At 47.3% G+C, this 17,649-nt stretch overlaps 1 protein-coding gene across 5 annotated transcripts; it reads right to left on the minus strand.

Annotated features, from left to right (window-relative positions):
* Positions 1–8,432: 8,432 nt before the first annotated feature.
* PIGP (phosphatidylinositol glycan anchor biosynthesis class P) lies at positions 8,433–17,606 on the minus strand. Of its 5 annotated transcripts, none has more exons than XM_047796444.1 (5): positions 17,386–17,606; positions 16,818–16,921; positions 12,183–12,255; positions 10,342–10,460; positions 8,433–8,783 (listed from the first exon to the last, which is right to left on the minus strand). In XM_047796444.1, the coding sequence occupies exons 2-5, from the start codon at positions 16,897–16,899 to the stop codon at positions 8,653–8,655; spliced, it is 405 nt and encodes a 134-aa protein (XP_047652400.1). In that variant the 5' UTR covers positions 16,900–16,921; positions 17,386–17,606; the 3' UTR covers positions 8,433–8,652. The 5 variants fall into 5 exon arrangements, with proteins under 5 accessions (XP_047652400.1, XP_047652378.1, XP_047652385.1 ...); XM_047796422.1 differs by having other exon boundaries at positions 17,454–17,510; XM_047796429.1 differs by lacking the exon at positions 17,386–17,606 and adding an exon at positions 17,119–17,377.
* Between the last annotated feature and the right edge of the window lie 43 nt (positions 17,607–17,649).

The raw sequence follows: 17,649 nt of genomic DNA on the forward strand, positions 1-17,649 counted from the left end.
CACCCCTGGCCTCGCTCAGTGGGTTAAGGATCTGGTGTTGCCACAAGCTGTGGTATAAGTTGCAGATGTGGCTCAGATCTGGCGTGGCTATGGCTGTGGTGTAAGCCAGCAGCTGCTGTCTCAATTCGACTCCTGGCCTGGGAACTTCCATATGCCATGGTGCAACCCTAAAAAGACCAAAAAAAAAAAAAAAAGGGGACATTTTGATTTCCGGATTTCGGGTCATTGCCTCCACATGCTGGGCAGCGGGAATGAGGAGGAATGAAGAAAGGATGCTTGTCCTTTGAAAGGCACTTTGCAGAAGTTACACTCCTTCCCCTGCCCGGAAAAAACCGAGGCAGCGCTGTCTCGCTGTGAGGGAGGGGGCTTTGTTCCAGGGGACCATGTGGGAACCACTTCAAAGGAAGCTGGGGCTGGTGAGCCTCCTGCCACAGGGTGGGTGCCTAGCCCCCCCCCCACCCCTGGATATGTTAGCGGAGGAGAGCAACTGAGGTCAGCTGGCCTGTGGGCGTGCATCACCCAGGGTGGGGTGTCTTACAGGGGGTGTTTGGCCATGTGCATAAGCCACGTGAGCCTGGGGTCATCCGGGGGCCGGGGAGAGGGTGGCACAGTGGCAGGGACGGCCCACACCGTGGACTAAAAGCCAGTCTTTTCTCCCATTTTCTTGGATGGAATAAACATAAACAGCCGGGGAGGGTAAGGAAGGCCCCCAGTAAATGATTCTGAAATGCTTCTCAGCCACGGACACCTTTAGTCAGATTTGGAAAAATGGAACACGGTGACATTTCGATGTCCTCCAAATGTGGGGAACAGCTCACACTCAGCTGTGTGTGTCAAGGTCTCCAGAGAGACAAGCAAGAGGGTGTTCACAGAAGCATAACGGCTTGTGATGGGAGTTACTATGGGAACCGGCTCACGTGGTCCTGGAGGCTGAGGTGTGCTGTGCCGCAATCCACCACCTGTAAACTGCACAACCAGGAGAGCAGGTGGTATGATTTATCTGGTCCAAAGGCTCCGATGTTCAAGGGCGGGAGATGAATGTTCCTGTTCAAGAAGGGAGAGAATTCCCCTCTGCTCTGCCTTTTTGTTCTCTCGGGGCTGGCCACGGATTGTCTGAGGTCCACCCACACCAGGAGGGCAGATCTTAGTGCTTTTTCTTTTTTCTTTTTTTTTGGGGGGGGGCAGACCTGTGGCATATGGATGTTCTTGGGCCAGGGATCAAACCTGTGCCTCAGCAGTGACCTGAGCTGCTGCAGAGACAACACCGGATCCTTAACCTGCTGTGCCATAGCAGGAACTCCTTTTTTTTTTTTTTTTTTTAAAAGATCTTCTTGGTCTTCTTCTTTTTTCTTTTTACATATGGTATCTGTAAATGCCATACACTTGTGGCATATGGAACTTCCCCGGCTAGGGGTCAAAACATTATTTCTGGGTGTGTCTGTGAGGGTGTTTGTGAGAAAGATTAGCATTTGAATCAGCAGACTAAGAGGAGCTCCTGTTGTGGCTCAGCAGGTTAAAAACCCGACAGAGTGTCCACGAGGATTCGGGTTCAGTCCCTGGTCTCCACCAGTGAGTTAAGGATCTGACATTTGCTGCAAACTTCAGCGTAGGTCCCAGATGCGGTTCGGATCCAGCTTGGCTGTGGCTGTGGTGTAGGCCGGCAGCTGTAGCCTCCATTCATCCAGTAGCCTGGGAACTTCCATATGCTGCAGGCGTGGCCCTAAAAAGAAAAAAAAAAAAATAAAATGAAATAGGGAAAAACAGGAGACAGTCTAAGCAGCCAGTGCAGGGGAACTGTGGGCTTTCTGCTCATTGCTACCTCGGTGTCTGACACACCTCTGTCTTCCTGGTCATTCTCTCCAGTCCCCACTTCTTACCCTCCCGGGGACACGTGTGACAGCGCTGATGGGTGGAAAAGGCAAGGGTGAGTTTCTGCCTGACCCTCCCAGGCTGCAGCCCACCACTCTCTCTAGTGTCTGCAGCTGCTCTGGCCAAGTGGCCGGCTCTACAGTTCCAGCCCCCTCGTGTCAGCTTTTCTTCCCAAAGCCTGGTTAGGCTTCAGGTTCATAAAATGGATGTTGTATTTTAATTGCTGTTGAGTGCTTATCCTTCACAGAACAGTGCTGAGGAGGGAATGTGCTTCCCCCAGAGCTTGCCACCCCAGGAGCATGGAGAACATGGGAGAGAGGTGGGGAAAGTTTGCGTGTGTGTATGGGGGGGCTCTTGAATGGGTGTCGCAGCCGCCGAAGGCTGACTCACTGCTGCCTCTGACGTGCGGGGGCTGCATAAACGTATTAGTAACACGAGCGGGCCATTCCGGTCGGCTATGGTGCAGTTGGACTGTGAGTCACTGAGAGGCTGGCGTCATCCGACACTGACTGTGTGATGCTCTGTGATGTGACCCACACAAGCAGAGCTTGGGCCCTCTGGATTTGCAGAAACTGCCCGAGACAGGTGTTGAAGTGAGGGTTTTTCCTCTATCATGGGAAACATCTAAATTTTGGCCCAAAGACGTCCTCATTCAGGAATGATGACTATTTTCTACAATGCCATAATTTCTGACTGTGGTTCCCGAGGTTTCCGTCCCATCTCTGCAACACTGGGACTCACGGACTTACGTGCTGACAAGGCACAGCGGGGAGAGAACATTTAGGCTTGGTCCTGAGTCCCTAAGGGGGACCCTTGAGATGTCGGCTGTCTCTGTCTCCCTGGCCCTATTCAGATTTGGTGGCTATTTCAAAGTGCTCATCTTTGAAAAATGAACCTTGTCATGTTTTGGCTTAGATTATCTGATTAGAAAAGGTGGAATAAGCAAATTTCTGCCCATTCCCGAGTCGTAAATGGTGCGACGGCTGTGGGTTTTAACTGAACAATGTGAGCATTTTGACACATGCCCCAGACTGCCCCTTAAGACGGGAAGACAAATCCAGAACTGCTGCTTTCTCTAGTTCTCTCCCACATCCCCTGCAGCCTGCACTGCCGTGACTGACGAGGAGGGGCTGTACTGTCCCAAGTACTGGGTTCTGGGATTAACTGCTGGAGCAGCTGCTTTACTCCGGCTTTCTAAGGCCCTGGGCTCATGAGTGATCTTGGGTGGGATATTCAAGATTTTTGGCTGGTTCCATTGCAGTGACACCTGTTCTAACGAAAGCCGAGGCAGCAGCTTGTTGAGAAAATCCAGGCACCCGAGAGATCCTTCCGAGGAGAATGGCAGGGCAAGAAAATGAAGAAAGGAAGCAGCGGAATTTTGGATTTCAATTCTATTGGCTTTTTATAGGTGATTTCTTTGGATTTTTAATTCTCCTTGAAAATCTAATTACAGGAGGAGGTCTGGTTAAAACTGGAACATTTTTATACCACTGACATTTTTTTATTTGGAGTATTTTATGATATTAGTTTGGCTTACTGCAAAATATAGTCTTTCAATTTTTTTTTTTTTTTTTTTTTTGCCTTTTGAGGGCCACTCCCTTGGCATATAGAAGTTCCCAGGCTAGGGGTTTAATCAGAGCTGTAGCCATCGGCCTACGCCAGAGCCACAGCAACATGGGATACAAGCTGCATCTGCAACCTACACCACAGCTCACAGCAACACCTGATCCTTAACCCACTGAGTGAGGCCAGGGACCGAATCTGCAACCTCATGGTTCCTTGTTGGATTTGTTAACCACTGAGCCACGACAGGAACTCCTTTTAGTTGTTGCTGTTTTTTTTCCAAATGTTTTTCTTAAATTATGACATGCAGCAGGGAAATGCATCATATATCGTGGTCCTACAACTGAAGCAACATTTTTACAAAATACAAACCTGTCAGCCCAGGCTCCCCTGAAAGCAGAGCCAGTTGACAAAGGCTTGTGTGGGCAGCTTATCTGGAAAGCGATGCTGGGGAGGAGTGGGAAGCAAGGGAGCAAAACAATACAGGCGCCTGTGACAGAGGTCACCGTTGTCATGGCAACCGCAGCTCAAGCTCATAAAGACCTGCCTGGAGCTCAGGAAAAGCAGCTCAGAACCAGCTCTTGGGGAGCTGCATGCCTGCCCAGGGTGTCCTGCTTCCAGGATGCAGTCCAGGGGCACCTGTGTGGACCTGGTCAAAGCAGCATCAATGGCTGGAATAAGAGCGGGACGGAAAGGACCTGAAGTGGCCATAAAAGGGGTTCAAAGAAGATAATTACCAAGTGCAACACTTTGCTACACGATATTGTGTACACACACACACACACACACAGACAGACACACTAGTTAAGGCCCGCTATCCAGTGGTTCCCAAAGTGTTGTCTGGAGACCCTTTTCAGAAGGTCTGCGAGGTCAAAACCATTTTAAAATGACATTAAGATCCTATTTGTCTTTTTCACCCTCATTCTCGCAGGAGAATGCAGTGGAGTTTTCCACAGGCTTTGTGGCGTATGGCATCAGAACCAACTGAATGCAGACCCAGAGATGAGAGCCCAGCTGTCTTTCATTAAGCCAGATGTTAAACAGATTTTGCAAAAATGTAAAGCAATTCTACCAGTCTCACTAAATTTGTTCTGGAAAATATAGTTATTTTTCATAAAGTATGTTACCTAAATATATCAGAATGTAATGGGTTGTTTATAAAGAAATAATAAATTTTTACTTTAATTTCTAAATATAATTCACATGCATAAAAGCTTTTTTTTTTTTTTTTGTCTTTTTTGCCATTTCTTGGGCCGCTCCCGCAGCATATGGAGGTTCCCAGGCTAGGGGTCAAATCGGAGCTGTAGCCACCAGCCTACGCCAGAGCCATAGCAACTTGGGATCCAAGCTGCATCTGCGACCTACACCACAGCTCACGGCAATGCCAGATCCTTAACCCACTGAGCAAGGCCAGGGATCGAACCTGCAGCCTCATGGTTCCTAGTCGGATTCATTAACCACTGAGCCACGTAGGGAACTCCACATGCATAAAAACTCTTTGGGGCTCTTACTCTTACAAGTATAAGGGGGTCTTGAGATTTTAAAAAAAGGTAAGAATCACTGCACTAGAATGATCACAGCCTTTAAAAGAACTGCAGCCCATAATATGGCTAGAAGAGGATAGCTTATTAACTGACAGTTTCTCCTCCGAAGTGAACAGCTATTCCCCTGGCTGAGCACAGGTTTAGTTAAGGTCAGTCAATTAAGGCAGAGGTTCTGACCCTGGCTGCATGAGTGTCTAGAAAATATTAAAAATTATCCCAGCCTGGACCCCACTCCAGGCCTCCAGATAAATGAATCAAATTTTCTGAAGGTGAGACCTGGTACTGTTCTTATGAATCTGACCAGAATCTGTGAGGACACGGGTTCGATCCATGGCCTCGCTCAGTGGGTTAAAGATCCGGCATTGCTGTGAGCTGTGGTGTAGGTCATAGATGCGGCTTGGATCTGATGTTGCTGAGGTTGTGGCAAAGGCCAGCATCTATGGCTCCTATTCGACCCCTAGCCTGGGAACTGCCACATGCTGCAGGTGAGGCCCTAAAAAGACCAACCCCCCCCCCAAAAAAAAAACCCCAAACAAACAAACAAAACAAAAAACGAACAAATCTTGGGAGTTCCTGTTATGGCTCAGTGGTAAATGAACCAGACTAGTAAACATGAGGACATGGGTTTGATTCCTGGCCCTGCTCAGTGGGTTAAGGATCGGGCATTGCTGTGAGCTGCATGTAGGTTGCAGACCTGGCTTGGATCTGGTACTGCTGGGCTGTGGGCTGGCCACTGCAGCTGTGATTCAACCCCTAGCCTGGGAACATCCATATGCCATGGGTGCAGTACCTCCCTCCAAAAAAAAAAAAGCGCACAAATCTTAACAATTCTATTTTGTGTATCAACTCTGTAAAATTATTAGCTTTTTCTTTACTTTCATTCAGAATGTATAGTTACATTTGCATAAATTAAAATGTGCGGCTCCACTCCTGTGTAGAGATTTCAGTTGTCAAAAGTGAAAAGGCTTTGCAGTTCCCGTCGTTGCACAACAGCAATGAATCCGACTAGGAACCATGAAGTTGAAGGTTCGATCCCTGGCCTCACTCAGTGGGTTAAGGATCCGGTGTTGCCTTGAACTGTGGTGTAGGTCACAGAGGCAGGTTGGATCTGGCATTGCTGTGGCTATGGCTGTGGCCAGCAGCTGCAGCTCCGATTGGACCCCTAGCCTGGGAACCTCCATATGCCCCAGGTGCGGCCCTAAAAAGACAAAAAGACAAAAAAAAAAAAAGTGAAAAGGCTTTGAATGCTAGATGAATTAGTTTTGGTCCCACTGGCCAACCATGAGTATACTCTTACTAAGTAACATACGGTGTGTTTTTTAAACTTATTTCTATCTAAACTTTAATCTTACAGGAGACAGACCCAGATATTAACAAGCAGTGTTACTCAAAGTAAATCATATACCCTCCAACCCTCAACTGCAGGTCCCCAAATCTGATTAGGTAGAAGCCTCGATCACCTACTCAGTTCCCTAGTCCAAAAAAAGCCTAGGAATGACCTATGATCCCAATTCTCTCGGGAGCCTACCTACCCCGCACAATCAGATCCATCTACCCTGTCAGCAGTGGCTCTACCCAAAGCTGCAAAGCCACCCACACTTCCCCAGCTCCAGCGCCTCCACGCTGCTCTAAGTGGGAAGCATCTCCTGCCTGGACCAATACAGTAGCCTCCTGCTTGGTTTCCCTGCTTCCACTCTTCTTTTTTTTTTGCATGTTTTGTCTTTTTTTGTCTTTTCTGGGGCAGCATCCGTGGCATGTGGAGGTTCCCAGGCTAGGGGTCTAGCTGGAGCTGTAGCCACCGGCCTACGCCAGAGCCACAGCAATGCCAGATCTGAGCCGAGTCTTCAACCTACACCACAGCTCAGGGCAACACCGGATCCTTAACACACTGAGCAAGGCCAGGGACTGAACCTCTAACCTCATGGTTCCTAGTCAGATTCGTTCACCACTGAGCCATGACAGGAACTCCTGCTTGTTTAGTTTTTGTCTTTTGTCTTTTTAGGGCTAAACCCAAGGCATATGGAAGTTTCCAGGCTAGGGGTTGAATCAGAGTTGCAGCTGCTGGTCTCCGCCACAGCCATAGCAACACCAGATCCTAGCCATGTCTACAACCTACACCACAGCTCACAGCAACGCCAGATCCTTAACCCACTGAGTGGGGCCAGGGTTCGAACACACATCTTCGTGGATATAAGTCGGGTTTGTTTTCACTGAGCCACAACAGGGACTCCATACTTTCCTTACAGCCTCCTAATAGCTCGGTATCTAAAGCGCCTCAAAGCCATCACAGTGATGTGTAAATCCAGATGTCTTACACTGGCCTACAAAGCGCTGGCACCCTCCCGCAGCAGGTGCTAGGTCCCCTGCTGGCCTTCTGTCCTTAGGACACACCACGCTCCTTCCCAGGGAAGGTCTCTGCCCTGGCTGCTGGCCATGAGAGCTCCCTCCTCCCCCTCTATTCTTTATAGGACTGGCTCCTGGTTTTGCTAATCAAATCTCAACCCCAAGATCTGGTGTTGCTGTGAGCTGTGGTGTAGGTTGCAGACGCAGCTCAGATCTGGTGTTTCTGTGGCTGTGGTGTAGGCCAGCAGCTACAGCTCCGATTCGACCCCTAGCCTGGGAACCTCCATATGCCGCAGGTGCAGCCCTAAAAGGACAGAAGACCAAAAAAAAAAAAAAAAACCCAAAACCCCAAAAAAACCCACCAAAACCAAAACCCCTCGACCCCACTGCCTCTCTCTGAGCAGTCTTCTCTGACCACCCGTGAATCTGATGGCAAGGACACACACTGGATGTGTCCTTCTCCCAAATCTAAGGGTCTGAATTGTGGGCTTCCTCCTCTTTTTTTTTCTTTTTAGGTGCAGCAGCGTATGGAAGTTCCCAGGCTAGGGGTCACATTGGAACTGTAGTTGCTGGCCTACACCACAGCCACAGCAACACTGGATCCTTAACCCAGAGTGAGGCCAGGAATTGAACCTGCAACCGCTTGGATACTAGTCAGATTCTTAACCCACTGAGGCACACCAGCATCTCCTGAATTGTGTTCTCAGAACAAACAGCAGGAAGAACACAACTGCCTTCTGAAAATTACCATATGAATGCATGCCTTTCTGGAGGGGCTTTTTGCTTCTACTGATGCTTCTTTTTTAAAAAGTCTGACGTGGGAGTTCCTGTCGTGGCGAAGTGGTTAACGAATCCGACTGGGAACCATGAGGTTGCGGGTTCAATCCCTGCCCTTGCTCAGTGGGTTAACGATCCGGCGTTGCCGTGAGCTGTGGTGTAGGTTGCAGACGCGGCTCGGATCCCGCGTTGCTGTGGCTCTGGCGTAGGCTGGCGGCTACAGCTCCAATTCGACCCCTAGCCTGGGAACCTCCATATGCTGCGGGAGCGGCCCAAGAAATAACAAAAAGACAAACAAAACAAAACAAAAAACAAACAACAACAACAACAAAAGTCTGCCATATGGTAATGCAGTATTTTAATTATTCTGTCCATTAGGGACCACTATTTGAGAACATTTATAATATTAATAGAATTTAATCTAAGAAAAGTTCAAGTTACATTTTTTTTAACATTTCAATACGGGATATTAATCAGAAAGACAATCAAAATTACTATGGTTGAATTTTTACATCAAAACCTTAGAATCGATGTCCAGTCTTAGTCCACAAGTGGTTCAGTTGTTGGTGTACAGTTTTTTGGCTGTGAGAAAGAACATTTGGTTTACTTCGCTAATAGGAATGTCTCTTAGTGCTGGGATGGCCTCCTCTTGGTATTTCTTCTGCTGCTGATTTTTAGCATAGTTGTCTGTAAGAAGAGGACAAAAGGCTCTGTTCACTCAGGCAATTTCATCTACAGTATCTCTGGTTTGTGGGGTGACCCGCATCGTTCACTAGGCTAATGTTTGGGTCAAAAAGCAAATACCATGTTGAACATAATGAAAAGGCTACTTAAATTCTCTCTCTACAAGAAACAGCCCCGTGAGAATAAAAACCAGCAACCTTTTTGCAGTCTTTAACTTGGATAAGAAATTAATAATACAGAGTTCCCTTCGTGGCGCAGTGGTCAACGAACCCGGCGAGGAACCATGAGGTTGCGGGTTCGATTCCTGGCCTCGCTCAGTGGGTTGAGGATCTGGCGTTGCCCTGAGCTGTGGTGTAGGTCACAGACGCGGCTTGGCTCTGTCACTGCTGTGGCTCTGGCATAGGCCGGCAGCTACAGCTCCAATTAGACCCATAGTCTGGGATCCTCCATATGCCTCGCGTACAGCCCTAGAAAAGCCAAAAAAAAAAAAAAAAATTATTCCACTCTACAGTGATGATTCAATTCCCATCTGGATATTTCCCATAGGAACAGGATTACACCCAGGCTTGGTAAATATATTTAAATCAGCACCCCAAACCATTAAAGCATTTGGTACAATCATTTGCACAAACCTAACAATCTCCTGTCTTTGCACAGATTGTCTATTTGCGGTAATTCCAGCCAAGTATGCTGGGAACACAGTAGATTATCATAAAAGAAATACCGAAAAGGTAAAAACATCATACCAGGAATTAAAAAATAGTTTGCTTCCTAGAATCCAAGTAAGCTTGCATTTATTTTAATCTTTGGAGTCGAAATAAAAGAACTTAAAAAAACACAAAAAACTGCAAAAATATGCTATGGCTCTTCTACCAACTTAGTTGGGGCAGGTATACACTGTGATTCCGAGGATGCAAACCCCCAGATTCCTCCTCCCAGACAAAGTGTGCACGGACCTCTTTGTACCCCTTGATCAACAGGGCCTGCTCAGGATAAAAGAAGTTTCTCTCAGGCAAAGTTGCCAAGGAACTTATTATATACTTGCGGTTTTTATGGGAAGATACACCTGTTAACTAGTTCTATAAACAGCATGTGCAGGAGAGCTTACTTCTGCCATGTAAACATTTCCTCTGGCAAACCGTATCTATTTCTCCTAGTTTCTTTTTTTTTTCTTTCGGCTGTGCTGAAAGGATTCAAACCCGCACCACAGCAGCAACCAGAGCCACAGCAGTGACAACCCCAGATCCTTAATCTGCTGAGCCACTAGAGAACGCTTTGGTTGCTTTTCTTTTTTCCTTTCTCTGCCCCCCCCCGCCCCCCAATTTTGGCTGCTCTGTGGCATATAGAGCTCCCAGGCCAGAAATAAGATCCATGCTGCAGTTGTGACCTAAGCCAACACCGGATCCTTAACCCACTGTGCCGGGCGGGGAACTGAACCTGAGTCTCAGTGCTTGCAAGTCGTCACAGATCCCAGGGCACCACAGCAGGAGCTCCGTGGTTGCTTGACAGAGTGTTAATACCGCACTCCTCCCCCCAGCACCTTCCCTGGCTATAAATTTACCTGTGATTGTATGAATGGAGTTGAGCGGAGAGGTACTCATCATGTTGATCCCAAACAAGAGCACGTAACCGATGACTATCGTGATGAGCAGGTACACAGGCAACGCAACTGCCCAGTATCTGCGGAAGGGAGTATCACGTAACAGACGTCCTGAAAAGTTGCAGTTCTCGAGGGTTCATTACCAACATACTTTTAAAAGTTAAATTTCATTTGCATTAAAATAATACATGTTACATGAAAGACGGTCAAATAGTTCTACAAGGCCTGTAATGGAGATGCCATCCTGTATCCCTCGTCTGGACCCTGGCGTCTTACTTCCCCAAAGGGAACACTTTGAGCACCTAAGCTGTTTCTTCTGGTACTTACCCCCATGTTTCTATACAACATACTCATTTCTTGAATTTTTTTTTCCAATTTCAGACATTTTCGCTGAACTTCCTAATACGGAGATGAAGAATTTAGCTCTTTCACGCCTTACTCTTTTTTTTTTTTTTTGGTCTTTTTGCCTTTTCTAGGGCTGCTCCTGCGGCACATGGAGGTTCCTAGGCTAGGGGTCGAATCGGAGCTGTAGCTGCTGGCCTACGCCACAGCCACAGCAACGCCAGATCCTTAACCCACTGAGCAAGGCCAGGGATCGAACCCACAACCTCATGGTTCCTGGTCGGATTCATTAACCACTGCGCCACAACGGGAGCTCCTTTCACGCCTTACTCTTAGCCTTTTACTGTACTTAAATCACAATCTCTGGTCATTATCAGCAATTTTTAAAAATTATTGTTAACTATGTAAATAATGTTTGCAGTGAGCACCTTCATGAACGGTTATTAAGTTTTCTTGTGCAATTTCATGTTTTTCCTGAAATCAAATAATTATTACTTTTTGTCTGCCTGGTTTCCCATACAGTTCCCTATCAATACTCAATCCTCAAATTCTACGACAGGATTCTACTGTGCCTCTCAATATATCAAGTGCTCTGTCTCACATGTTTTATTGGGTATGTTATTTAATAACTTCCTCCCTGTTTTCTCTTTCTGGAATTTCTTTTTTTTTCTTTTCTCTCTTTAGGACTCCACCCACGGCATATGGGGCAGAATTGGAGCTATAATTGCCAGCCTACACCACAGCCACAACAAGACCAGATGCGAGCCAAGGCTGTGACCCACACGACAGCTGATGGCAATGCTGGATCCTCAACCCACTGAGCAAGGCCAGGGATCGAACCTGTGTCCTTGTGGATACCAGTCAGATTCGTTTCCGCTGAGTCATGATGGGAACTCCTTTCTGTAACTTCTAAGAGATTTTTTTACTGTTATATTTCCTCGTCTTTTCTCTACTTTCTATTTGGCTTTATTCTGTTCTGCTTTGTGGAGATTACTTTTGGTTTTTCTTCTAACCCTTCAATTAAAACTTTAATTTTGCCATCAGTTATAATTTCTGAATGCAGTAATTCTCTGAGTATTCACTATTTTATAGCATCCTGATGTTTCACAGTTACCATCTTTTATTATTTTTGAGGATTTCATTATTTTAAAAACTTCCTCTGTTCTTTGCATTAGCTCCATTTTCTTCCTTTTTTGCGTGTGTGTTTCATTTTGGAGGCTTTTTTTTTTTTTTTTGCAGTGCCCACAGCATGGGGAAGTTCCCAGGCTAGGGATCAAACCTGCATCACAGCAGTAACCAGTCACAGCACTGACAATGCAGGATCCTTAACCTGCTGAGCCACCAGGGAACTCCCTTAAAAGAATAAATATTTAAGAATTGCATTCTCTTAAAGAAAAATCTGATTCTTCAAAACAGCATTACGATAATTTTATTTTATTGAGGAAATATATTAAACTTACTTTTGAGGCCAATAGGTTAAGCCTAGAGAGTTTAGCCAAGATTCAGGAATAAAAGCCCACACAAGATACAGCACTACAGAAGAGGGGAAAAAAAAAAAAGGACAAAAGGTTAGTAAAGGCATGCATCCAATCTATCAAGGTTCAGATAAAAAAGCTCCTTTGAAGCTTCCCTGATTAACTCAGAAATTTCCTCTCCTTTTAGTTCTAGATCCCTATCTGTGCCATTCCTATAACATATAACATCACAATCACCTTCTGCTGGTCATTCTTAAGAATTGAGGTTAAAAAAACTCCAAAATTTACCATCTTAACCATTTTTCAGCGTAAAGTTCAGTGGTGTTAAGTGTACTTGCATTGCCATGAAATAGATTTCTGGAGCTTTTTCATCCTGTGAATCTAAAACGCTATACCCATTAAACACCTCCTCTAAGTCATTTAAAAACTGTCTTACCTCACATTACTCGTACTACATGGTAAGCAATTTAAGGGCAGAAATCATGCCTTAGCCACTGTTAGAATCCTAGAGCACCTAGCAATTTGATTTATACGTAAGACTTCCTCCCTCTGGCGTTGAAATCATTACAGTTTAATTGCATAAAGGTGAAGGTATCTGCTCTTGCTCTGGTCTACAACATCCCTCACTTCCCGGAATACATTCTGACTTCCCACAGTCTAAGTCTCTGGCACCCTGTACTGTGTCTCTATATAAAAACAACAGCTGGAGTTCCCGTCGTGGCGCAGTGGTTAACGAATCCGACTAGGAACCATGAGGTTGCGGGTTCGGTCCCTGCCCTTGCTCAGTGGGTTAACGATCCGGCTTTGCCATGAGCTGTGGTGTAGGTTGCAGACGCGGCTCGGATCCCGCGTTGCTGTGGCTCTGGCGTAGGCCGGTGGCTACAGCTCTGATTCAACCCCTAGCCTGGGAACCTCCATAAGCCACGGGAGCGGCCCAAGAAATAGCAACAACAACAACAACAACAACAGAAAAAAAACACACAAAAAAACCCAAAAAACAACAGCTAACCTCTGAGTACTTACTGTGGGCTAAGCACGCTGCTAAGCACTTTCTATGCATTATTTCATTTAATCCTCAAGACAACCCTATGAGGTATTATATGATTTTTTTTTTATAGAGGATGAACTCAGATCTTAGTAGTTACATCATCTGTCCAAGGTAAGTGGCAGAGACAAATTGCAAACTACCTGCATCAATGATAGAGGATGAACATCTCAACAAATATGTACTATGGAATTCTGTATGTCAGGGGTGTGTAATACATTGGTGAACCCAAAAGAGGTAGCCTCTGCGGCCTATGTAGGTTACAGATGCGGCTCAGATCCTGCACTGCTGTGGTGTAGACCGGCAGCCACAGCTCCGATTCAACTCCTAGCCTGGGAATTTCCATATGCTGCAGGTGCAGCCCTAAAAAGCAAAAAAAAAAAAAAAAAGAAAAGAAAGAAAAGGGGGAGGCGACATCTTTGGGGGACCCCTAAGTGGTTTTGGAGTGACAGGGCATAGAGTACAAAGCTGTGAGAGGTCAAGCTGGAAAAGCGAACAGGTTCCAAACCATGAACAGTTTTGAGTGGGGAGTACGGACTTTATGCTCCGGGCAAGGGGTGCAACTGGATATTCTGTTTGCAATTTAAAGTTACAGCAAACTACCAAGAGAGAGGTTTTCATCAGGGGCGTTTAGGTCTGGACCTCAAGTGCGTCACCGTGACTGCTGCGTGAGGATGTGTCTGTGGAAGAGAGGCAGTCGGAGGCCCCAGCAGCCTCAGTGGCAGGAAGAGATGAAGGAGTCAGGGGGAGAGGGAAAAGCACAAATGAGAAGGACTCCCAGGCTCTCCGAGTGGGTGTCTGGAAACTTCTACCTGGACGAAAGAGATACCAGAGCAGTCACTCTCCACACAGCATTGAGAGATTTTCCAAAAACACAAATCTGACCACATCACTTGTCAGTTCGAATCTTTCGATGCCCTTAGAATAAAATCCAAACTCCGTCCTAGGCTTGCAGGAACTCACACGGTCCGGCTCCTGCCCACCTCTCTGTGTCCAGCCTTAATGCACTATGCTTCAGCTCCAGACAGTGTCTCATTCCTGGGCTTCAACAACCTCGCAGACCCAGGGTCAGGGCACCCTAACCCTAACCCTTTTCTGCCTGGAAAGCTCTTCCTCTGGCTCTTGCAGTGGGGATGCTTCCTTCACTTTCTTCATGTCTCAGCTCAAATGTCACTTAAGAGTGGCTTTCCCCAAATCACCTGCGATTCCAGCTGTGTGACACCCTCATTACTGCTTGTCATTTCACTTTACTTCCTTCAAAGCCATTATCACAATCTGCAACTACTGGTAGGGACTGCGTGTTTATGTCTCCCCACCCCCAGTTAATATGCTGGAACCCTAATCCCCAGGGCTAATCCCCTGCCTCCAGAGCTCTGAGAAATAAACATTTATGGTTTCAGCCAAATGGTCGACAGCAGCCTGAGCAGATTAAGACAATCAGCTTTTTTTTTTTAATGGCCACACCTGCAGCATAAGGTGTCAAAAAGGGGCTGCAGCTGCCGGCCTACACCACAGCCCCAGCAACTTGGGCCATGTCTGTGACCTACACTGCAGCTCATGGCAATGCCGGATCCTTAACCCACCGAGTGAGGCCAGGGATCTCACCTACATCCTCATACTGGTCAGGTTCTCAACCCACTGAGCCATGGCGGGAACTCATAATGCACTGAGATAGTCATGTAACATCCCCGCCCCCATACCCACCACCTAGTTTCATCATAGCTGCTGGGTACTGGCCTCTGACCTCCTCTATCCTATTACTTTCTGCCTCACTGCCGCAGGTTTCAACCTCACCGACCTCTACCTGTTCCCTGAAACCACTGGCTAGTCTCTGTCTGGGAGGCTCTTTCTCCACATGGCTAACTGTCACTTTTCATTTTTGTGCTTAAAAAAAGTCGTCTGACCGAGGCATTTCCTGACTGCTGTATTTACAACAGCAACGCCTTATTTCCTCCCACGCCTTATCCTTCTTTCTTCCATCACCATCTGACATTCTACATGTTTTTTGGTCTTTTTTTGTCTTTTGAGGGCTGCACCCACAGCATATGGAGGTTCCCAGGCTAGGGGTGGAACTGGAGCTGTAGCTGCTGGCTCACACCACAGCTACAGCAACCTCGGGCCCCACGCCGCATTTTCGGCCCACACCACAGCTCCTGGCAGTGCCAGATCCTTAATGCACTGAGTGGGGCCAGGGATTGAGCCTGCATCCTTATGGATGCTAGTCAGATTCGCTTCTGATGAGCCATGTTGGGAACTCCATGTTTTACTTATTTAATCTGTCCACTGGCTTTCTCCCCTCAGCAGAATGAAAAGTCTATGAAAGCAGAAAATTTTGGGCTGTTTTGCTCCTCCCTTGACTGGAACAGTGCCTGGCACATGGTAAGTATGCAAGAAAAATTTGCTGAATTATTTGCTGGTTGTGGGTACTATTGGATTTAGGTCTTAAAGTCACCTACTTATTTGTACAGCTTCTAATCTTTCAAACTCTCTTAGAACATGGATTTATAAAAACGATGACGCTGATAACAGCAGCAGCAGCAGCTAACATTTAATAAGCACAAGTTATCTCCCGTTTTTCAAAAGTTTGCTTTAAGCCATTTCGAGTTTGTGAAAGACTACATTAGTATCTCTTTTTGCTAACCAAAATAAACCTGAAGAACACTGTTGGAGTTCCCGTTGTGCTGCACTGGAATCGAATCGGACTAGTATCCATGAAGATTCGGGTTTGATCCCTGGCCTCATTCAATGGGTCAGGATCCAGTCAAAAGTGGTGAGCTGTCGTCACCGACGAGGCTTGGATCCTTATGGGGACCAACTGAGATCCGGGAATGTTTATTTTATTTTGCTTTTTAGGGCTGCATCTGTGGTATAGGGAAGTTCCCAGGCTAGGGGTTGAATCAGACCTTCGTCTTCGACCTCCACCACAGCTCATGGCAACACCGGATTCCTGACCCACTGAGCAAGGTCGGGGATCTAACCCAAATCCTCATGGATACTAGTCGGATTTCTTTCCGCTGCGCCACATCAGGAACTCCTGAGATCTGGGAATGTAAAGCACAGCTGCCTTCTTTAACCTGATTCCTGTCGCTCTCTAGCTCCCACAAGGGCCAAACCATTACTTATTTCCAAGCCCCACCATGCCTTTGCTCAAGGCCTTCCAGCTTCTTCCTTCTTAATGCTGAAGACAAATTCCCTGGGAGAAAGCTAACTCTGATTTTCTAGTTTAATGTCTCGTCTCTCTGCTGGGTCCCCACAGCACTTAACACAGTGTTAACTGCAGATTTACTCATGTCTTGTCTACAAAACCGTCACCTCCTGAAGGGCAGGGACCAGGTTTCATTCACCTGGCAATCCTGTCTGGTGCTACATAAATATTTGAGATTAAATATTTTACGCTAATGTCTGGCATATAGAACACTCTGAACAAACAAGAGCTCCCTTCAGGTTTTCTCAAGAAGAGACAAAGGTAGAAAGAGTCACAGTTCACGTGTGCATATTCTATAAACAAACGCAATCATTTCCTTGTCCTTGAACTCCAGAGAATGGACCTGGCCTTCCATCAGGAAAGTACTTACTGAAGCCAAATTGGGAGCTTAAGAAAAGAACAAAGCCATAAATCGCTCTTTCTGGCAATGGCGACGGTGAATTTTCCACCATTTTCCCTGTGGCTTTTGGAAATCTGTGGGGAAAAAAAACACAATCATCTGTCAGTGATTCACTCCTCTTCACCATTGGTCTATTATAACCTCATCGCTTTGCTACAGGCGCAGCCTCTGCAGTTTATTTCCCAGCCTAAACCACTGCAAACAACCACCCTGCGCACACACACCTCCAACACAAGACTGCCCGCACAGTGGTGTACACGAGCACCCATACCTCGCCTGCACGCGCAACCAGCCCCCAAACCGCACGCGCACACAAGCACACGCATCAGAGCGCGCATAGCCTGCAGTGGAGGATCGGGGAAGCGGGGGAGCAGGGGAGGGACTGATTCCGCTCCAGCTCTGCAGGCTTCGCCTTGGTGCGAAAAGGGAAGGGAAAGGCAGGGCAGGATAGGAGGCGTGCCCCGTCTCTCCAGGCCGGGGCTTTGGGTGCCCAGGAACGTGCCCTGCCCTCTCGCGGGGTTTTCGTTCTCATTTCAACCTGGGGATGAGAGGCGCGGGTGGCCCTAGACCTTGGGCCCACGCGGCCACTCCCAACAGTTCCGCCACCTCCGCACTGAGTCCGCTGCGCAGGCGCTGACCAGGGAGCCTCAGGGTGCGAGAGCACAGAAAAACCGAGAAAGGCCGAGTCACCACGCAACCCCCGCCCGCGCGCAGGCGCACCGCGACCCTCGTTGGGCAGAAGCGCGCGAGCGCGGGGGCCGGCGGGATCGCTGGGCTGGTCGCCGCGGAGGTGGGGGCCGGG

This window comes from Phacochoerus africanus, chromosome 1 (genome assembly GCF_016906955.1).
Source record: "Phacochoerus africanus isolate WHEZ1 chromosome 1, ROS_Pafr_v1, whole genome shotgun sequence".
NCBI classification, from domain to species: domain Eukaryota; kingdom Metazoa; phylum Chordata; class Mammalia; order Artiodactyla; family Suidae; genus Phacochoerus; species Phacochoerus africanus.